The sequence below is a fragment of the Lytechinus variegatus genome, chromosome 3 (assembly GCF_018143015.1).
Source record: "Lytechinus variegatus isolate NC3 chromosome 3, Lvar_3.0, whole genome shotgun sequence".
NCBI classification, from domain to species: Eukaryota; Metazoa; Echinodermata; class Echinoidea; order Temnopleuroida; family Toxopneustidae; genus Lytechinus; species Lytechinus variegatus.
The window spans coordinates 51,379,658-51,402,970 of record NC_054742.1 but is presented as its reverse complement, the minus strand read 5'-3'; the positions used below and the strand labels follow the sequence as shown (position 1 = coordinate 51,402,970).

At 34.3% G+C, this 23,313-nt stretch overlaps 1 protein-coding gene across 1 annotated transcript; it reads right to left on the bottom strand.

Moving 5' to 3' along the window:
* Positions 1-8,183: 8,183 nt before the first annotated feature.
* LOC121411300 (CDK5 regulatory subunit-associated protein 3-like) lies at positions 8,184-20,347 on the bottom strand. Its single transcript, XM_041603953.1, has 13 exons — positions 20,253-20,347; positions 20,069-20,144; positions 17,267-17,398; positions 15,553-15,653; positions 15,045-15,182; positions 14,591-14,680; positions 14,015-14,151; positions 13,537-13,696; positions 11,485-11,589; positions 10,849-10,962; positions 10,170-10,375; positions 9,329-9,500; positions 8,184-8,603 (listed from the first exon to the last, which is right to left on the bottom strand). The coding sequence occupies exons 1-13, from the start codon at positions 20,340-20,342 to the stop codon at positions 8,532-8,534; spliced, it is 1,593 nt and encodes a 530-aa protein (XP_041459887.1). The 5' UTR covers positions 20,343-20,347; the 3' UTR covers positions 8,184-8,531.
* Between the last annotated feature and the right edge of the window lie 2,966 nt (positions 20,348-23,313).

Here is a 23,313-nt window from a genome sequence, read left to right as displayed (position 1 = left end):
CCTGAAATTACACAACATTTTAAAAGTTTACATGTATGTCAGACTGAAAATTGCTCAAGAATATGAATTCATGTACAAATCCAATGAAAATTGTAGGATTTTCAGCCAAATTCCTAAATCTGTCATTTCTAATTTTACTGATCAAACTCAATTGATTTTGTCTCGTTTATGATCAGAATAAAGTTGCCGACGATTTTTTTGGAAAAAAAAACAAAAACAGAAAGTAAAAAACAAGGAAATGCATAAGAAATTAAAAAAACAATGAATACATAAGAAAACAGTTGTTATACCAAATTTTCCCAAAAAAGCACATTTGATCATAATCAGAGTCTGTGAATAGAACATTAGCAGTTTGGGACCTCATATAGTTAATTTGACTAAATCTTTGATTTTATGCATAAATTAGCATAATTAACTATTGATTGATTAAATATCAGTTAATTTCATAGTCTTTTATCCAGTCTTTGAGAGGACATCCTAGGTGATATGTGTGCCTAGGTTATGCTGTAACATGCTCAATAGCCAAGATCTGGGGGGGGGGGGATCTGAGCAGTCTCTGATGTAGTCATTCTTAATGAGAAACAGAAAGGCTGTCGTGCAAGCTCAAGGTGAATTGACATCCTTCTGTCCGCCAAAGAAGCAAAATATCTCCATGCATTCTTGATCCATCTCATACGGACCCAGAAAAAAGAAGCAGGTTACCTTGTTGCACTCATCTAGCATCTTCTATCATGGAATAAGAGCTTGCTCTGTAAACACTAGGCTATGTAAAGTGATAGCGTTCCATATGCACACAGGTCAAGTCAAATCCAAATGCTTCTAATCTATATTCCTTGCAAGATTCCTTTAGTGCAGGTCTCAGTATGTGCCTTTCCTTCAAGTTCATGTACTGGATGTCATCTGCATGTTAAGAGACTAGGGACACTGTGTGCTGTGCATGTAAGGCTCATCAGTTACACCATAGGCACATTACTTCCTACATGTATACATATTAGGGATTCCTCTGTTTTGCCTTTGAACTCTTGAGGAGACTAGACAGCAATTTACAGCAGCCATTGGTGTAGTGATATTGCATTAGAAAATGTTTTACCATCAAAAGTAATAACTTTTCATGAAAAAGAATTTTCTCCTTAGACTGCAGTTGTTGTTCAGTGGATGCCTAACATAGCAACAAATAAACTTTGCAATGCACTTTGTGAATACTGTTTCTAAAACTGTAGATGCTTCCCATTTCAGCTACAAATTAACAATTACACATCATGAATTTACTATGAATAGTTATAGTTAGAAATGGAACGAACACCGCTTTGGCAAACTTGCTTGTAGAAATGAACAATGTGAAGTGGATGTAATGTTTGATAGGATGAAAAAGCTAATAATATTACATGATAAGTTAGTTAGCATGGTTTGAAAGATAACACACCTCAATCTGATAATGAGAATAAATGCTTGTAATAGAGGCTACTATCACTGCCATGTATATTTTGCCTCAGTGCTCATAATTATATCATATTGCACATCTTGGATTACACCATAAAGATGTGTGATACACCTCAGAACTGGTATGTATATGATTGTATTGTTCATAGAATGTCACCAAGTAACTAAATGACAACAGGCTCACTTGTGAAAGAGCAAGATATGAATGTAGATATCTTGTAAATATTTATATAGTTATATATTTTTAGTATAAAGAAAACTTTGATATGCATTTCGTAGATGTACAATGTATACAAATTTTGTGCACTGGTCAAATATCACATGCTTTACATCGTCACTTCGTCTTACATGTATTTTTATTCATCTTCAAGTATGCGTGTCATTCATTACAAAAGATTTTTTTATTTCGACTCAGGATGGTTGTGAATGAAATTGTAACAGTTCAAACACGGAGAACGTACATTTTGTAGCTTATTTGTGGAAGTGATCTTTGATATTCCGTAGAATATCATTGGTAATATATACAGATACTGAACAGCGACAGTGACGTTGGGCACTAAGTTTCTGTTTCAAGTACTGGTTTTGTGTTAATATGTGTACAGTTCATACCAGCAAAAATTTACTTTTTATAGTTTGGTCCATCATGACTTGTGTATATGAACTCGAAGAAAAGAAACCAGGGGACTCATGGCTTGAAGGCCTCTTGTATGGACTTGGTAGTGAAGATTTTGGTTTCAGTTGACAAAACCATTGCTCTCTCACTCAACAATATCTGTTCAACTGATGTAAGGGAACATAAACATAAACTTATTTCTTATACCCACTTCATGTACTTATTATTTAACATTTATTTATTTTATTTATTTATTTAATTCATTTATTTGTCTATTTTATTTATTTATCCTTTTATTTATTTATTTATTCATTTATTTATTTGTAATTATCTATTTATTTTTTTGTTATTTATTCATTCATTTATCACTTTATTTCATTATTTATTTGTTCATATTAATTAATTTACATACTATGTCTGTTCATAATGTTTATTCATTGATTTATTCAAGTCAATGTATTTATTAATATTTTTCTTTTATTATTGTTATTAGTTTAAGACCTTGTCTTTTATTTTTATTTTTTATATTTACCTTTAGACCTCTTAAGCTGTAGAAGACTAATGAGGGAGACGTGCAATTAGCTCATAACAGTCTTAATTATGCTTATCTTGTTGTTGGGTTGACTGTGCATGTATTTATATTAGTAGGACATTAAGCTTATTATTGCAACGATCCAAACAAGTATTGTCATTGAAAAAGTAGTATATATTCACTTCTTGTTTTTGTGGGTAATTAGGTAGCCATATTGAATTACACAGGTGAAGCTGCCGTTTCATTATTCATCTCTTCACTTTACATACACACTGTTTGTGTTTCATGTTCTTGCAGCATGTACATTGACTTGAAGTAATATCATGTATTTATCATGTGAATGTTTCATTACTTTGAATAAAGAAATCATGGAAGTTATTGGTCATGTACTTCTTGACTAGGTTCTTTGCACAGGAAGCCTGTATTTCAAGATTATAGTCTTTATGGGCAGGTTGAGTTATTTTAAAAAGAAATCCCTCTATCCAGGAGTAAATTTTAAGATATATGAACGAGACAGGGGCTCATCACATTTTGTTTTGCTTTAACCATTGATTTTAAAGCTTATTCTTTAGGCTCCAGCAAATTAAAATACTTTCAATGTCTAAGTTGTATGCCCAAAAGAAGTACAAAGTTGTGCAGTTTATCCTATAAATACTGACTTACATTCATTGTTCGAAAGGAAGTATGAAAGAAAGTAGAGAAGCTTGAAATTGATTTTTTTTTCATCTTTTATGATTACGAAACTTCAACAGCCCTTTATTATTGGCTTGATGTGTTTTAGTTGTTGTTTTCAACTTTACATTCTGTGCAATTTATACTGTATATTGATATTGTACATATATGTCATATCCACTGAAATGAATTATTTGCATTGTTTTCATCCTTTTGATAATGGAGGTCATTGAATAATTATTTCATCAATTATGAAATGGCTTCATAAAGACCGTACATGTTCGTTTTTGTGGAGATAATGTGTAAAAAAAGTTTTCCAAGTCAGACACTACTTCAAAAAGGCAGTGTTTATAGGCAGGCAGTCCGTAGGCTATGTACAGTTTCCTTTTTTTTCATCCTTTTTTTTCACTAATCATTGCTCTTTCTAAGGAAAAACAAAAGATCTTCATATACAGGGATGTCTTTCCACATCGTATACAAGAAGTTCCAAGGTTTAAGTTTTAAATTAATCTTTGATAAAGGTCATATCCCTAGGCCATTCGTGCTTCTTTTTTTACATAGTTATTTGAATTAGATGATCAGTAAGAAAACTATTTGCTCAACACATTAACTGTTATTTTTTTTATTTGTGAGCAGTACCTCATCTTTTTTTTTGGGGGGGGGTAGGGGTTGCTCTGTTGAAGTTTTTATCATTTACTGAATTTGGAAGGGAAAATATTAATGCATGCCATTAAGGTAATTCTTAAAAGTTAAGTAGACAAGCTTCCCCCTCTCTATCTCTCATTCATAGAGTTTGAAATTTGTGGCATGCACCTCCATTTTATTCTTGGTTTGCTCAAAGAACTTTGTTGATCCTGTTTTTTTAAACATATATTTTCAAAAAATGATATACCAATGCCTGTTAATATGAATGAAGTATCTTTGTATGTTGATATACAAGATATAATCATAGAGAGAAACAAGATGGATATATTTGTATATGTATTTGTACATGTATTTACTTGAGTAAATTAAAGAGGATGAATTTACCCTGAAATTATCTTTTGTTCTGCATTATCAATGCATGTTCTGCTCTACTTGTCTATTCATGTTTAGTTGGCGCTCTATGAAATGTATGGTCTTGCAGACAACAAAATTAAAGTGAAGATTTTTGGATGCTATGTCTCACATTGGGCATGTGGGTATAATATAACCTCATTAAATTATTACAAAAATCTTTGAACAGAGGTTAGATTTAAATATTGTAATCAGTAACTCTATATATTGCCTTTTTTTACAGTTTACTAATATAAATTACAGTATAATCCATATAAATAGTCTGATCTATGAGCAAAATTAAATGTGAGCAAATGTAGGGAGAGAGAGATTCTTCTTACATGTAGAGGAGAGGAAAAGAGAAAGTGAGAGATAGAGGGGGACAGGGACAGACAGATGAAGAGGGAGAGAGAGAGAAACAGAAACGGGGTGAGGAGACGATTTCATATATAGAGTACCAAAGTGATGACTTCACAAATCTTTATAAAAGTAGTGCCTAGTAAACTGATCGATTCAATATAAAAGAATTTCAGGAAGAGATTCACCTCTGCGGGGCATGATGAAAAAAACCCACAACCCAAATTTGGTGGGAATCAGTCCATGCGGCATATGACCTCATGAATACATAATTAGCCCTATTGAAGTCAATGTAATATTGGCCTTGTTCATAACATTGAGAACCAGGCCAATGATACATTGATTTTGATGGGACTACTTATATATAGGCCTACAGTCGACTATGCTCAAAAGTTTTTGTACCCCACCACAACATGCTCTCCTCCATGCTGAATTTTGAATGTAGACAACATCACTACAATGTTCGGCAAGCCCTGCCCAGATAAACTCTATTGAATGTAATATTTTATCACCAGACTTCTCAATCAAGTATCTAATTGGCAGAACTTGAATACTTATTTTCTGGTCGAGTTCACTAACTTTTGAGCACCACTGTATTTGTGAGGTCATATATTGGGGCCCCATGGACCGATTCCCACCAAATTTGGGTTGTGGAGGTATTCCATCATGCTCAACAGAAACATGGTATCAAAAACAGTAAAAAAAAGGAAGAATTGGTGCCACAAATAAATACCCCATATAAGACATGGCTATATCAGAGAATATGCCCAGTAATTTTCCAAAGGGCAAGAAACCGAAATATTGAGATTATACAGAGCAATACTGAGGGACGGAATTTCTATAGAGCAGTGGTATAAAGCCTTAGATCTGATTCTGCTGTGAAGTGCTCTAGCAGTAGAGTTTTACACTTCATTGTCGTATTGACAAAGGTTCAAAATGCTCGTTTGTGGGATAAAAAATTTCATTAGTTATGACGTGATTCCTTCATTCCAGTAGGAAGAAATTCCTCGAATGCTCAAGCGCCCGATCAAGGTAGCCGTGCTAAAGCGGGGGTAATAATAGCAGGGCACACTGGGAGAACAGTTTTCGGAACTGAAGTGGCTACTCTGGGTAAATATGCCACGATTATTATTATTATAATAAGTGTTTATTCTGTTTAAATTGGACTAAACAAGAGTGAATTGACAAATAAAAACAAGGAACTTTACTAAATATTCACTTGACCTGGTAGATCCAATGGTAGCTGGGCATAAACTGATAACACAAAATTTGTCATCTTGATGGATGCAGAAGGGCAAATAAGTTATGTATAGCTTTAAGCCAACACCTATATGTACTCCCAAAGAATGATTTCCAAGGTAACTACATGTACATGCAAAAGAGCATAACGCCATCCTCTCATTATACCTCATTTCTTTTACATGGATGATTAAATTGAAATCAAATTTTCATGTAAAAAAAAAAAGAAATATGGATCCCGTTCTTATGGGATACATGTTAGGAAAATTATGAATAATCTTGTACAGAAAGCAATGGGGGCCGGGGATTGACATCTGTCAATCAATCGTTGCAACATTAGAATTATTTCCTTAACCAATTTTCAATTCATTGTTTGTTTATTTTAAGTTAGTTAGCATCTCACAATTACCCAGTGCAAAAAATCAGCAACAACAAAGAAATGGAATTATGTGACTTGACAAATAAGTAATTTATTTCATATGTTTATACATTGGAAGATCTGAATGAACACCAATCAAGAGCTATTTATTTAACAATGCATGAATCATTGATCAATAAGACTAACAGAAAGAACATTAGCATAAACACATTCTAAAGTGTATATATGAATACATTTGAAAGAACATAAGACCAATAGACACACATGAATTCATTCTTTCTTTTTCTTTGTTAAATGATGATTTTCAATAATTCTTTGGGACTGGAAAAGATAAAGTAGGCCTAGAAAAACATCAAAGAAGATTCTTGAGAAATATTTTATAAAGAAATGAAACAAATAGGAAACCATCTAAAAGTAAACTATATTGCACCGGTTTAGAGAAAAGGAGGAAAAGGAAAAAAATGGAGGAATTATTGGCGGTATCAAGATTCAAGAACATGGATAAAAACAGAAATAATTTATTTTGGAGACGTTATGATCACTATATTTCAAAAGATATTACATCTAAAAACCTAGAAATTAGTGATAGTCTGTAATTACTGATTTTTTTAAAACTAATAACTGGAAAACTATTTGACAATAATTGATTCATTACGTATCAACACTATGGAAGCAATGCAATACGTAATTTTCATCAAGAAATGTCTTGAAAATGGCCCTCCAAAATACATTCTTAGAAATCCATAAAATGAATGGAATGTCTGCAAACAGAATCTGCTTGTGATTTGGAATGGATTCAACCCATATATAAGTCAAATGCGCTCTCCAATCATTTTGAGGTCTTCAATCCTTATTTGGTGACAAAAATTATGTATTTTGGGTTTAAGTTCAGCCTGTACTTATGCTGTGCAATATTAGGCTGTAAATGTAATTATGAATTTTTGGGCTTTCAATGCCCGATTATGGGAAAATACCTGTCTCAACAAGCATGATACTACATATCATTCATATTTATATGTATATATGTCTCCCATGAAATATTATCAGCTTAAATGGGATCTACCTGAGCTTTGTCATCAAAATTTATTCAGACTACTAAAGAAATGATCTTGTTGGGGGAAAACAATGTTTTAGGCAAGAAATTTTGAACTTTTAGTACACCCATATCAATCAAAGCACTTCACAATCATAATAAGATACAAGAGTGTCTATTTAGTTAAATATGATTACCAGGGTTGGAATGCCAACATGGCTCTGTTATAAGAGATTCTAACAATTCCTGAAAAGAATTGATCTCATTTGGCTGATAAACAAGTGGGTCAAAGACTTCCTCAAGATAAATTGTCAACTGGTCTACACTCGCTTTGTCTACTTTCCCATTGGGTCTCATCCTGCATGGTCTTATCCTATGTTTGTCTATAACCGGTCCAACAACATCTAGTCTATATGGTTAGAAGAAATGTTCCTGAATCATATTTTTATTGGACAAAGGACAAAATCATTAGGAGACAAGGTAGAAATTAGACCATCTGTGCATGATACTAAATGAGAATTACACTAAATGGTTATTAGACCAAGTAAAGTGTAGACAAAATAAACTAATGGTAATGATAAATTATATGTATTATCTATACAGAGTGTTTTAGTGATGCATTAAAAATGCCTATTCTGGCCTGCATCATATGAGTATATGCTTAAGAGGAACGATGAATATCCATAGGCTCCTGTACAAATATTGCTGTTCAATATGAGACCATATTCAACAGTCTAGTGCACCTGCACGAAATATACAACGCTTAAAATGAATGCAATGCGATATGTAGCATAGAGCACAATGATACTTAATGATGTCATACTGAACTACATGTTGCAATAAATGATTTGCCCATTCAAACTTTTCCTCTTTTATTAGGGGGGGGGGGGGTGAGACAGATAATAACAATTATATTGGATGGCTTTATTACAGGGAATACCAGAAATATTTCACTTGTTAGGGTCAATTTTCCCTAACCCTTGGAATAGTTCTGGTATTCCATTCTGAGCTATTGAATGTAATATAATGACAGTACATGATCACCCGAATACACATTATCCACTCATGTTTTACAGGAATGTGATTTGCTCTCCAATATGATTTGAAAATATTCAAAATTCAAAGAAGAAGAAAATTATACAAGAGTGTTTGCTAGCTAATTCATAGCATAAATATCTTTGAGTTTGTGAGATGATATGAATATAAATATAAATCTTAACATCTAATTCTGTCATATTGTGTTGATAGCACCCATTAGATTGACTGGCCTGTTCTTGTATCTCTTGGATATGTCACCTTCAATCTGTAAAAAAAAAAAAAAGAGAAGAAATACATTAATAAAAAAAATGATGCTATCAAAATTAAGACTATAAAATACATGCAGAACAATTTCCTGTACTGCACCCAAAGAATGCAAAACTGTAATTACATTATTAATCAACCTTCTTTCCACCCCAATCAACACAAAGGCTTCATATGTCATGTCACTTTTTGTGTTCAAATGTCACAAAACATTTTTTCATCACAATGGACATTTTCTTAAAATTCTGGTAGGTAGGCCTTGAAAAAAATCTGAGAGTCAAAGTGTTTCTCGAGTGAAAAAGGTTGAGAAGCGCTGGATTAGAGTGATAAAATAAAAAACATACAAAGACAAGTTTCAATTTTCTATTATGCATGGGTACTACTGTATTGAAAATTCTACATATTGAAGTAATCCATCAATTATCGATGGGATGATTTCTATCTAATTACTTACAAAAAAATGTGTGGAAGAGAAATGTAACTGGTGTATGGAATTGCTATTTCCAAATAATAACAATCACTTCATTTATATCAATCATGAACTTGATTCATAATTAATACTATTAATCATAATTGTAATTATTCTATCCCCCTTAATTCCTTGTTAAATAGTAATTCCGAACATGGTTTATTACTTTATCAAAGCATAAGACTGAGAGTTTACAAATTCAAATAACTGAATACAAAACAAAAACTACTCAAAATGCAAGAGCTGCAAAACATTACCTGTTTTTGTAATTCCCTTGTTCGTCCAACCAATGCATCTACCCGAGGTTCAAGCTTAGTCTGGTCCTCCAGGCAATCAAATCGTTTCTGTTTTACTGCTTCCCTTGATGCTAGCATCTTCTCTTCTAGAGAAAGCTTCTGCTTCAGGGAGTCTGTCAATCTGTCGACATATCTTGAAGATACAAAATAGGGGAAAGCTTGATTTGAAAAGCTCTTTGGAAATAATAATAATCCGCTTTTATATAGCGCTTAATACATCGAAACGATGTGTCTAAGCGCTTTACAGATATATTATTACCCCGGTCATAGGATTCAGTCATTCCCGCACACAATGTGTGCACATCCTCCACTCCCTGGGGAGTAGTCCAGTCAGTCGCCAATGAGGCGCACACAGTACTGGACAAGCTACAATGACTTTCATATCCTACCAGGTACCCATTTAGCACCTGGGTTGAGAGTGGCAAAGTGTGGATTAACGCCTTGCCAAAGGACGCCAGACCTCTGTTTACAAGACGAGAGTCAGAACCACTACACCACGGCTCCTCCACACGGGGGCATGGGCATGGCTGAAAGGGTGAAACATCACTGGTGTTTTTATTTACTTAATTTAATACATTTCATTTGGCCAAATACCCACTTCACTTGCTCTAATTCTCATTTAGATTTAGTTTAATGCCCAGATAATCTCATTTCCACTTTGTCACAATTTATTTTTGTTTTGTCAAATGAAAATTTGATTTATAAATACTGAAGATCCAGTATTATGGGACAACTATTATTCTTGTATTTTCCTATCAATATCAGTTGTTTTGGGGAGTTTCCAATTCAAAGTGATACTTACTTTGGAGATCCTATGAGAAGGAAAAGATGCTGCATTCTTGTCTCTGTCAGTCGCTTGTAGATATCATCTACTTGGGACAGCATAGTCGTGACATCATTAAGTGTCTTTGTCTGGACTATAGTGGGCGCTGTTTGGAACTGATTGACTGTAAGAACGTCGGAGTCTCCCTGCATCTCTGTTCTGCGTTGCCCCAGAAATGCTTGTAGCTGTAGGGATAAAGTGATCAAGGGTGCAAGATTACAGGATTCAAATTCTGTTCTGTGGTAGAAAGTTTGCCATAAACCGTAACTTATTATTCTTCAAAGATGCAATAATGGCACATGTGACTTGCTCTGTGTTCATGAACATTCTGTGCAGGCACAATTGTAATATTTCAATTACTCTGTCAAAAATTACTTGAGTATTAATTGGTAAATCTTTTGTGATTAAAAAACCTGAAATAAAATACATTTGTTGAAGTATTGGATCTTTTACAAAGCAATTCTACCAAACATTGAGGAAATTATCATGATCTAAAACTTAAATCTTGACTTTCTTGGCATTTAAGAGCATGTCAATTTGATAACTAATGAATTATAAACTGATAAAATCAACTCAATATGAAGATGGACATCTGGACTTTCCCCCTTTTCCTTCATATTTGCTGAGCATTGGTAATGTTTCTTAACAAAGTTTTTACCTCTATGATTTCATTGATAAACTGGTTTCTAGTTGGGATGTGTTCAAACAGACATAGAGCATCATTACCACGAGCCACACCCTCTCCACTCTCAGTCACTGTCCCATCACCAACCTGAGATAATAAGAAAACAGTAATAGGGATTAGGCATGGATGTGATGGTATGAGAATTCGCCATTCTGTAAAATAAAGATGCTCTACTCACCGAGGTTTAGCGCATTGAATAGAGTATCTCTCTTTCACTAAAATGCAAAATCATTGTACAAATAGGAATATAATCGTTATTATGTGTTGTACAAGTAAGAACGCCTCAGAAAGTTGCAAAAATAACATTTTGATGGTGATCCATCAAAATTAGGATTGCAAGTAAAAAGCAAAAATTTTCAGCAAGACAGCAACATGCCTAGTTAGCACTGATTCAAGGATGAATCTTTTCGAATCAATTAGTAGAGTACTGAAGAAATAGCTGTAAGTCACATTAATTCCAATGGGTTTTTTTCTAGCTTGTAAAAGAAGAAATTTTCAACTCTGGTAAAATTTTCTGAGGTTGAGTTCATCTAAGCTGATAATCAGACTCACAGATGAGGAAAATATTGTAACAATAGCCCACAAACAATAATGAAGCTAAATATGTACCTCAATGTCAAAGTCTATGGTTTCAGCACCTTCATTCTCGACTGAAATTCCTAAATCACCAAAGTCTATTCCTCCTGTATCCAGATCAATGCCACTGAAATCAATCTATAAAGTAGGAAAAGATACAAATATTTAGATTTCATATAAAAGGTCATAACATGGGTTTTTATTGTCATACCTGAAATTGAGCCAATGAAAATTTTGACGTCAGCCATGAACTACATCTCTAAGTAGATTGTATTTAAACCAGATGTCATATCTCCTCAAGTGTCCGGTGGTCCAGTTGTTCAGACTAAGTTCTTTGGGAGAGGTCATTTTGTTATGCTGCCCCTAAACTTTGGAATACGATCCCATCTTCCATTAAGGAGGCATCTACATGCTCTACATTCAAAAGCTGCCTCAAAACTTATTTGTATAAGCATTTTTTTTATTGAGTCTACAACATAGCTTTATTCCACTCTTTGGTATTTGGAATTTGGTATTTTCTTTTTGTATTGTTACCTGGATGGAGTTACATCCAATTATAGGGGTTGGAATCTTTATACCGATGTGAAAATCTCAGTTTTTGTGATCATCTTCTTCTGTAAATTTTGCACCCTTATTCATGATTTCTAAATTGGCAAATTAGATACTTAATTATTCTCTATTTAGCTTGTTTGCCAGCTTGAAAATTTTAGATATGGGTGTAAAATCTATTACTGAAACTCATCAAATCGCTTTTTGAAAATACAATATAATATCAAACAAATTTTGAATGATACTTTGTGTGGATATTTGATTTTATATTGGTAAAATAGAATCTATAATAGGCAAACGCAGATATGTACTTAGAGATGTAGTTTCTTCGTTGACATCACAATTTTGAACCACGGTGCACCATGTATCTTTCTTGGGCAATTGTTGGTCCTGAAAAGGACCACCCAAACTTGAGGTTTCGACAAGTGTGTTCTTGTCGTCTTCAGGAGAATGCCTAAGGTACCAAGAGTCCGAAGACAACAAGAACACACTTGTTGATACGTCGAGATTGGGTGGTCCTTTTCAGGACCAACACTTGCCAAGATAGATACATGGTGCACTGTGAAACCTACTACACTATTCTTCTTTGCCATGGAAACCTTCAGAAGTTAAATTTTTAACTAACCCCGCCAAAATGGCGATTTCCATCCAGAGACTTCAAACCTGAAGACGCCCAACTTTGAAAATGTGGTAATCTATACCAAGAAATCAGATTGAGGTATAAGTGGACTAAGAAAGGATTTGGGATACATTCTGCCATAGCTTTAGAAGAGATCCTGTAGAATGTCTTCTCACTACGGTACTTATCCTTGTATTTCTCCATACACATTGGGGGATTAGAGAAACCAAATTGAAATCAAGCATGCAGCAAAGCAATGGATGCAACTTTTGTTGAGGTACATTAGGCAAGGTAACCTGTTATTGAAGAGGGTCTGTATTCTAAACTTCCTGACTGAAACTGATCAAATAGGGTACAAAATTAGGGTTCCAAAATGTCACATCATCAATATTGTAACTTCTGAAGGTTTCCATGGCGAAGAAGAATAGTGTAGTAGGTTTCACGGTAAACCATGTATCTTTCTTGGGCAAGTGTTGGTCCTGAAAAGGACCACCCAATCTCAATATTCTTTTTATGCGTTCAAGCAATCTCATGACCATATTTCGGTAGAATATGTGGAAAATGTCCACACACCATATTTGACATGAATTTGTTCATGGTTGCGCAAGGTATAGTCAAATGAATACCTAATAGGCCCCATAAATATCAGTGTAAACTGGTCGGGTTCATAGCTCTTTGAAACCAGGCCATAAGTTACACTGATTTCAATGGGGCAAAGTAGGTATTAATATAGCCATATCTTGGACACCCATGAACCAATTCCCACAAAATTTGGGTCATGGACATTGAGAAACAGTATAGTTAAATGCCGAAATGCTAAAGAAAAACATTTTGTGACATGATTGCTGAGGTAGCCCTTTTGCTTTGATTTCATACAAATTAAAAATTCCTTCCATTCACTCTTTTCAATATCTTACCTCATCATCTTTGGTTTCTTCCTCATCTTCCAGGAAGCTTAGTTTGACCTCTTCAACCCTGTCTGGGACTTTCCCTGTTCTCCATTGATAAACAGTAGTGTTCCCATGCTGTGTTAGGTACTGTAGCATTGGACACACATCTCCCATGCTTTCTTCATCACTGAAATGACATGGATACAAGATGAAATTCTTACATTCTTCTTTAGAAGTAAACAGAAAATGAGAATAATGAGGGATCAAAATATATGTACAACAATAAAAATTTACATAATTAAGGATTTTGGACTATCAGAAAGAAACCCTACTACATTAAATACAATGGCAAAGTACCTAGGTATCAATCTGCAATATTTCTGAAAATGTAGATGGTAAAATGGATACTGCTAATTTCTATCCAAGATGGTAATGCAGAGGCGCAGGATATCACAGTATCACTCAACAATACATACAATACAAGGTCATAACAAAGCTCACATACCTTCCATTGACAAACTGGACAAATGCTTGATAGAACTCCAGAACTTGACTCAGTTTCCTAGCCTGCTCTTCTATTGACCTGTATGTCTGTGGGAGCTCTGATACAAGCTCTAACAACTCTGATCGGATCTTTTCTCCCTATGAAATGGACAAGCAGAACAAAACATTAAATAAATATGTCCTCAAACACTGAATAATTACGTTGCCACAATGCTCATTATTATAACCCCTTACTTAGATTTACTCATTCAGAATTTGATTCATTCTTTCACTTTCATTATATATTCATAAAGGGCAGTGGGAATCTCACATGGTACATCAACAGATTTGAAAATATTCAAAACTTTTATTTTCAATTGAAATTTGCTGAACTATTTACAACCTATTTCTCTTACTTTTCGTTAGTACATGATCACGCCTAACATGATAGACTACTTATTTCATGTTTCTTGTATACAATTATAGTGCTGATGTTTCAATATTAAACACATGATTAGAAAATTGAAAGCAAGACATAAAGTTTATATATGATCGTAGAAAGTTTCCTTTCAGAAAAGAAACAAATTTTATTAGTTACCTTTATACCAAGCTGTTTGCATGATTGTTTGTATTCATCTCTAGCTGAGTTGGCACTCTCTGCATAATCCTTTTCTTTCTTAGAGCATTCCTTGAAAAGGGGATAACAGAATATCAAAATTGTTCAGTTCTAAAAGAATAAATCAAAATATTGAGTACAATGGCAGACATTGAAATACTACACATAATTGTTTGGTAATTCACACTATGATTCTGAAAAAGATTGGATTCTCAACTCCGCCTAGTCAAAATGAATGCATCTGCCATGACAGATCTGCGATGTATTATATACATGTAGTTTCTAAAAAATATTTAAAAACTATCATATTCTTGCCTAAAGCAACCATCTTCTGTGGAAAGTGGCATAAAAGGTCAATAGAACAAAAACAGAACAAATATTCAAGGTAATAAGTATAAGAGAATAGAGCTGATTGCTACATTTTCAAATCACTTACTGCTTGCAACTGTTGGCACTTTGCAATCTGCTTCTTCAGAGATGGAATTTCAAAGCCTACGTTTCGGATCAGCATATGAGCTGCTTCTGCAAGATAGATGTTGTCTTTTTCATACAGTTTCACAACCTCTTGCCAATCCTTTAGAAAAAAAAAATCATACAAAAGGGCACAATTTATAGTTGATTGCTGTACAGCTGATATTAAAGGGATGCCAGGGATGGCTTATTTGGCAAAATTAGACAAATTTGATTCTGACAAAATGAGGGGTGTACATAGCAAATTTTTTCTTAGTGTATGGTCAAAAGTGTCTGCAAGTTTTTAAAAAGCTTAACAAGCTAAATCATTCTTTCAAGATGCAACACTATTAGATACATTATAAATCTTTTAATAAAGCATTCTTGATTTAAAATTATACTTCTCAAGGTACTTGAAGCAATAGCACAAGGAGAAGAGAGAAACAAAGTCTTGTTTGGAAAAATACTCCCCCTGTCTAGAAATTAATACTCACCTTCATGCGCTGAGATGAATAATACCCAAATATATTCTTGCTACTCTCCTCTGAAACTTTTAGCAGTTCAACGATTCTTAAACAGTGAAAGTAGTTTATGTCTGTAAGAAAAAAAATCACCATCAATCATTATATTCTTATCTTATTCACCTCAGCATATTGTTATCAAAATCATTATCATTGCAAATTGCTATCTATTTTGTTGTTGTTGTTGTTGCTACTAATATTGATAAACCATTCTTGTTTAAAGGGTGTTCCATGACAAAAAAAAGTAAATTGAACTAATACACAAAAATAAACAAGCAAACACTGAAAATAACAAAGCTATGGTATTTTTAAGATTTGCATTACTTTGTTGAAAGATGAAATGGTTCTATGCATGTAATATGCAAAAATATGCAATGAGGGAACTCATGATGTCATCTCCCCATCACTCATTGCATATCCATGCAACATGCCCACTGCATAATGCCAACCTTTATAAAAGTTATCAAGTTGACATGTTTTGCTTGTCTTACTTTACCTTATTAATTCATTTCATATCTCAAAGTAGAAACAGGGTTACATTAGGGTCGGAGAAACTACTTGCGACTGTGGGAAGGATCAAACAATGCAACACCTAATAGTTTGCCCCGCCTACCAGAGCCAGGCACTCTCAACTACAGACTTTCAACTCCAATGCCAGATCCTTTGCTTTGCACTGGAAAGAACTTAATCAGAAAAAAAAAATTCAGCCTGGAATAACCTTTTAACCCTAACTAGGCCGGGCTTTTTTGGCTGTTCTGTGGCTGGGGGGGTTGATTCAACCCCCCCTGAGATCTTGGCCGCCGATCGCGCGAGCGCCGCAAAAATTTGCACGCTAGTAGTGTGCGATGTAATCTACAAGGTTGTATGGTAAAATTTTCCAAAATAATGAGATTTTATTTTGTATGAATTAATTATGCTAATTTATGCATAAATCATACTTTTTGCTCTAATTCACTAAATAAAGCTCCTAGAATGCTATTTTTTGGTGAAAATATTCTTTGTAGCATCCTTAATAATCGTAATTGAAACAAAATTTGTTTTGGAAATCAATTTCTTATGTATTTTATTGTTTTATGAATTTCTCATGTATTTCTTTGATTTTCAACCTTATGTTTTTCGTTGTTTTTTTCGCCAGATTTATTTCACAACATTTTTGAAGCATAATTATGCTAAAATCAATTGATTTCAGCTGTTAAAAGTAAAAATAATCATATCTTTATGAATAAGATGAGAAAACTCAATTTGCATTGACTTTGTACACAAAATCACGTTTTGGAACAATTTTTGGTCTGATATGCACTTACAAAATGTTGCGTAATTTTGAAACTGCGTACCCGGAGGTCGTAAATTTGGTCTCAAAAGATGCGCGAGACTTAAAAGTATAAACTCTGAGTGGCGCGGTCAAAAAATTTCGCGCAGCAGAATGATCGCAGAAAATGTTGAGGGGGGGGTTGATTCAACCTCTCCCCGCCATTTTAGGTTTATATTATGATACATGTAATAATGATATATTGGGTATCATGACCATGGCTTGAATTAGTTCCAGAAGTAATTTCAAGACTTCAGTGAAACCTTTCATCAAACCTATTTTTCTTTTTTGAAATATTTCTTTCCTGCACTTGAAAATAAAATTTTAAACCAAAGGTTAAGTACAAGCACAGTCCAAAAAAAATCAATAGTGACTTACATGTTCCAGCCAAGAGTTTTTTAATCTCTTCTACCTCGGGCATATCCTGGATAGCATGATTGATCTTCTCACGAATGATGAGGGCAGCAGACTGCCATTTCAGATTTACATGCCTGCGATCTATCAGCCAATCTGGGGATTTTCACAGGGATAAATGGGAAGTACAACAAACAAGATTAAAGTACTACACTTAATCTTTAGGATTTTTCTTTCATAGATTTCAAGAAGGAAAAGTAAATTTGAAAATGAAAAACTTAATGTCTGGATTTCAAGAAATCATTTTATTTCAATTCAATTCAATTCAATTTATTGTTAAACCATCAAATACAAAAACAATACAAACAAATCAACAATAATATCATCATGAAATCAACTTCCTTCACATATCCATTTCAAAATGAGATTAGGAAATGAAAAATATAATAATTTGTATATAAAAAACAGAAATTTCATAAATACTGGTTAAATTGAAAATGACTAAATGATCACAAAACTTAAACTCTCTATCTAAACACAATTAATAAAATATTTAGTTTTCTTTTTCACCACTTTTCCTCCAAGCAATGTTTCATTTTCAGGCAGTGCTGCTGTTTGCCAAGACAAGGACTTCATTTTCAATATATACATTATAACTGAAAAAAGATGGGATCAATTGGCATAGTCTGAAGCTCTCAAAACCCAGATGCTTGACGAAGATCTGACAAGATGTTTTCAGCCAGCGTATCATAAACGACTGGAATTCGCTGCCCGAAGAGGTAGTCACTGCTAAGATGGTGAACAGTTTCAAAATAAGGCTAGACAAGGTATGGGCAGACCAGCGGTACTGCTCACCCTATGATGCATAAACCACACTAATGTCGAGGACGGTGCAGATTTCCAAGCTAGACTGCTATGAAGATACCTAACTAACGAGAAGGATGGAGAACTTGAACTGGAAGCACGACTGCTGGGATCATCAGCATTCTTCCAGAATCTCGGGTAAAGGTAAAGTAAAGAATTTGACTATTACTAGGTAAGTATAGCCAACAAAGTTAAGTGGAACAATAGCTGGTGCAGAGACTTCTGCTTTCGGTCTAATGACAAAGATGAAATTAAACAAGTATGCATGTTATGATACTGAGGTGAATTTTTTGAAATGGTCTCGCAGGAGATTCTGGAAACTGTCAAGCATTGTCTACTTTTTAATTGGAATTTATTTTTACTTTTTTGGTGTTTTTTCAGGCACAGACAAATTTGTTGATATTTCTTCAAAACAGGTAAGTCTAAGTTGTGTCTATAGGGTTACCAAATAAATATGTGATTTATACGAATAATTATTATTACTATAATGATTATTTTCCATCACTTATTAAATTTCATAATTTATTAAATGATAATTTTTATCTAAAAATTGTTCTTCAAAACGGTATTTTGTGACATCGCTAAACGTAATTGATGAGCCACGACCAACGGATTTTGCATTTTTTAACCCTCTTATGGTGGCTGCACGATAGTGAGCCGTCTGTATATGAGGAGAAATAAAAAACAAATAATAATGTTAAAAAAAATTCTCGAAACAGACAGCTGCCAGCTTTCTAATGTTTATGTCAATTGTCAGCAGCTTAGCTAGCAGTACTCTTAGTCAGCAAGTTTTATATTAGACCAAAAGCTTCGGTCTCTGTTATTGGTTGTTCAGCTGAACTCCGTTGGCTTCACTCACCAAATACAGAGACCGAAATTCTAGCACGATCTGTACAGGGGACTCAATGGCCATATGTTTATGTACTTAGGATCGGATAAAACGGGGAAGTGAATTTGCGCGACAGCCGAGGTAAGTCACTGTTTTTGTTCCTTTTAACTTGATTTTTCTCCGTTTTGGGGCAATTAATGCCAAGACAAGAGGGAATATCAATTTGCATTTTGGTCGCATTAATTTTCAAAATTTTTATTCATTGAAGACAAAAACTGAAGAGCCCCGATGGGGGGATTTTGCATTGCAAGTCCCCTAATGGCATATTATAACCTTGTTCATTGAATGAGTGCCTAATGGTGGCGAGCCGTCTGTGTACATGGCCATGGTGTACGAGAAATTAAAAAAAAAAAAAATGTTAAAAAACTCCTCGAAACAGATGGCTGCCAGCTGTCTAGTTTTATATATGATACAGGAATAAGGTAAATATAGCCTTGCAACGGTTGTATACCATCCTAATCACAATATAGACGTGGACTTTTAGATATCGCTTAAAGGGGAAGTTCACCCTGACAAAAAGTTTATTGTAAAAATAGCAGAAAAAATAATAAAAAATATTGCCGAAGGTTTGAGAAAAATTCATCAAATAATGAAAAAGTTATTAGATTTCTATTATTCGATTTGTGACGTCATATGCGAGCAGCATTCCAACATAGCGAATGGTAAAAAATCAATGAAATGTCATTTTCTCAGAAAATTGAAGATGGTTTTCACTGTAGCTTTCGTATATCAATAGACAAATCATTTCACACCCGATCATGAATAGAAAACAAAATTAAGTTATCAGGAACCATACAAAATTTGGAATTCATGCATTTTATATCACATAACACATGGGGCAGCTGCTCGTTTATGACGTCACAAATCCAAAACTTTGAACTCTAATAACTTTCTTACTCTTTAACGGATTTTCCTTAAACCTTCACCAATATTTTTTACTATTTTTTCTGCTATTTTTACAACAGAGTTTTCTTCAGGGTGAACTTCCCCTTTAAATATTTGAGACTTGTTTTATCACACACCACAGTCACAGAAATGCACACATTGGACTGAGCCTACCATACGGTACATACCAAGTAGTTTAGTGGAGCTGATATCTATCGGGAGATTTTCTATTTGCTGGGCCGTCAACTCTCCATTCTTTGTTCCCTGCATTGGAAATTATAACCAAGTGATTAGTGACTCTTTTTACATAGAATGAATTCTAAGACACGAACAATAAATTAAAGGTACAATTACAAACATTTTTATATTTACCTGCATTTTGTCGCATACGTCGAGTTGCCCCGAAATTACGGTATGGTGTCGCGGAATAACAAAACCGGATAGAGTGGGATATGGGGGCATATGGGTGGATTAATCCACCTCTATGATGGGAGCTGAATGGATGAAGCGTGGCGGGGTGTGTGTGTTTTCTTTTGTGCGAGGGTGTGTGTGTTTGTTATTTTATAGGTTTTCCCGTCCAATTTCATCAGAGTTGCAATTAAATTAATGAAAGGACGTTCAAATTTGAAATATTTCGTCCACCCTCTGCACACATAGTTCATTTTCATCCCGGGGGGGCCACTTCCATTCACGAGTGGATACCATGCGCGACCATGGGGTCCCGAAAAGCACCCTAAACACGTAATTTCCATATTCTGAAAATACACCCCTTAACAAGTATTGGCGTGTGAAACCCTACCCTTAACAAGTATTGGAAACAGAACGATACTCTTGGCAAATATTCCCTGAAATGAACCCCTAAACAAGTACAGGAATGTTTTATTGTTACGGGTCCTTCGGTCGTCGGCTTTACCTTAATTTTGGTTTAGTACGACCCCACCTTCTACACCTCGCGCAAATCGGACTCTGAACACGTAGTGTTGAGGCAAAAAGGACATCCTTTATAAAACATTTTAATTTCGTTTTATCGTCCCCTCAAATTCGACCCTAAACACGTAATTTTCTAAGCGAAATAGATACCCTTTTTTCATTATTTTTGTGTTTTTGACACCCTTATCACGTTACGTACGTAACGTGCCCTATCGTGAAAAAGACATCCTTTTTACGTGTTTTTTGGTCGCGCATGGTATCCACTCGCCAATGTAAGTGGCCCCCCGGGATTTTCATTCATTTAGCATTCAATTCCGTTCTATATCATTCCTTTGAATTTAGTAGAAATTCAATTTAGAGAGAAATTCGTTCAAAATAATGGCCCTAAAGTGTCACTTAATTTCGCGACGACGAACTGATCGTTTAATTTCGTCTGAAACACCATTTTCAATTTCATTTATTGGCACACATATTTGCACTTTAAACTTCCAAATTCAGATATCATGTTTCAGTATTCATTTCTTTTTTCAAAGTTTACCCTATATTTCTATTTTTTGCGGATCTTTTCAGTTAGAATCATTTTATTCCATTATGTTTGATACAGACGTAATTCATGTAACACTTATATGATATGGCTGTAAACGCTTATTCTTTTAGTGATTGATGAGTGGGTGCAGGGGTGGATCCAGGATTTTCCCAAAGGGAATTTGACGAGCAAAAAAAAAGGTTTTTAACCAAAGAATAGAGATATTTCGTCCACGAAAAAAATTAATTGTGGGGGGGGGCACGAGTCGGCTCTGCCCTCCCCCTGGATCCGCCAGTGAGTGGGTCGATGACCTAGTATGCCAATGGTAGGTATTTTTTCTTCATCATCTTGTTCTTTTTTATTTTACATAATTGTATTGTATATAATTTAATCGTTTTGGTGAAGGGATGGGTATCATGGTATTGACCACAGACTATAGTTATGAAAGTGGAACAAAAACGAGTGGTTGTCCCGATGATGGTCTGTCAGATGTAAAATTCAGTAAAATTTTTAACATCCAATTTGGGAGCAAAACCCATTTCCATAATTATTCAAAAGAAGTAAAACAAAAACAACAACGAAAAACACTGTCCATATCTTGTAAGTGATTGCATATTAATGATTTTGAATTCCTAAACGTTCGCAAGGAAGGTACCGGTGCTAATTTGAAAACACTACCATGACTACTCAGCTATTTTAATTTGATCGTTCTTTATAAATGTTTAAATGAAATAATTATGAAATCGCGTGCCAGTAGAATTAAATTAAATCAAGTATTTGGCTATTTAAATGCTGATCTCATTGGTCATTCAAATTAGTTGCAAATTGAATTATTACATCATTAAATCGGTTGAAATTTTTACGAAATTGGACGGGAAAACCTATATTATGATAACTTCTTAGAATTATTATGGTATTGGAAAAGAAAACAATAAGATTTATCTATAGATTATAAATATGTATGTGCTTTGTAATTATATTCAGAGCAGAGGCGTCGATCCTGGGGGGGGGGGGCGATTGCCCCACAAATGAAAATATCGGGGGCAAACATATCGTTTTGTTCCCCCAATAATTCCGCTGTTGTGTAAAAATAAACTAAGATTGTAATGTTACACAGAAATCAGCAAGCGTGATTGAGATGCCAACTCGTTTTTTATTTAATGTCTGCTTTTTAGATTGGAATATAAAAATTTTCAGCACACGCTTCGCGCTCGCATCATTTATGTAGCAAAAACCCATACTTTTCATGATTATATAGGTGAATAGAATGTCCCGCTTTCAGTTCTAAACCTCAACAGAGCTCCCGCTTCGATTTGTAATAATAAATTGTTGGATATATTATCTTGTTCTTTATCAAAAACTCCATTAAACTGTCTTTTTTTCAGATCGAAACATCAAAATTTTCAGCTCGCGATTCGCGCTCGCATCTACTGTTCTTTTAGATACCCATCTTAATCATTGGTACCAAAAATGCTTAGAATATCAAGCTTTCAGGTCAGGATATAAAGAAATTTCAGCTCGCTCTCGGCACTCGTCATGTATCTATCCTCCTCATGAGTTACTACAAACAGTTCTAAACAGGGACCTTTTTCCTGTTTTCATGTCAGTATACTAAAAAATTTCAGCTCGTGCTTCGCGCTCGCAATAATTTGTTGGTGAGATAATGTGTATCTTTCTCAAGAGTCATATAAATCATATACATATGTACATATATATATATATATACACACACTTACGTGTGTGCGGGTGAGTTTGTTCCTTTTGTGTGATCAAGCGCCTTTGGAACTTTGATTCATGATTTTGCCCCCCAATCTGAAAAATGGATCGACGCCCCTGATTCAGAGACTTATAGATCTCTATAGAAGTTTTAGAAGATTTTATTTGGTACTATTCCTTTTGTGATAATTAATATTTACAGATTGATTCTTAGTTTAATTTGGAATAATCATTTTGAATTGTTTTGTGTGAATAATGATT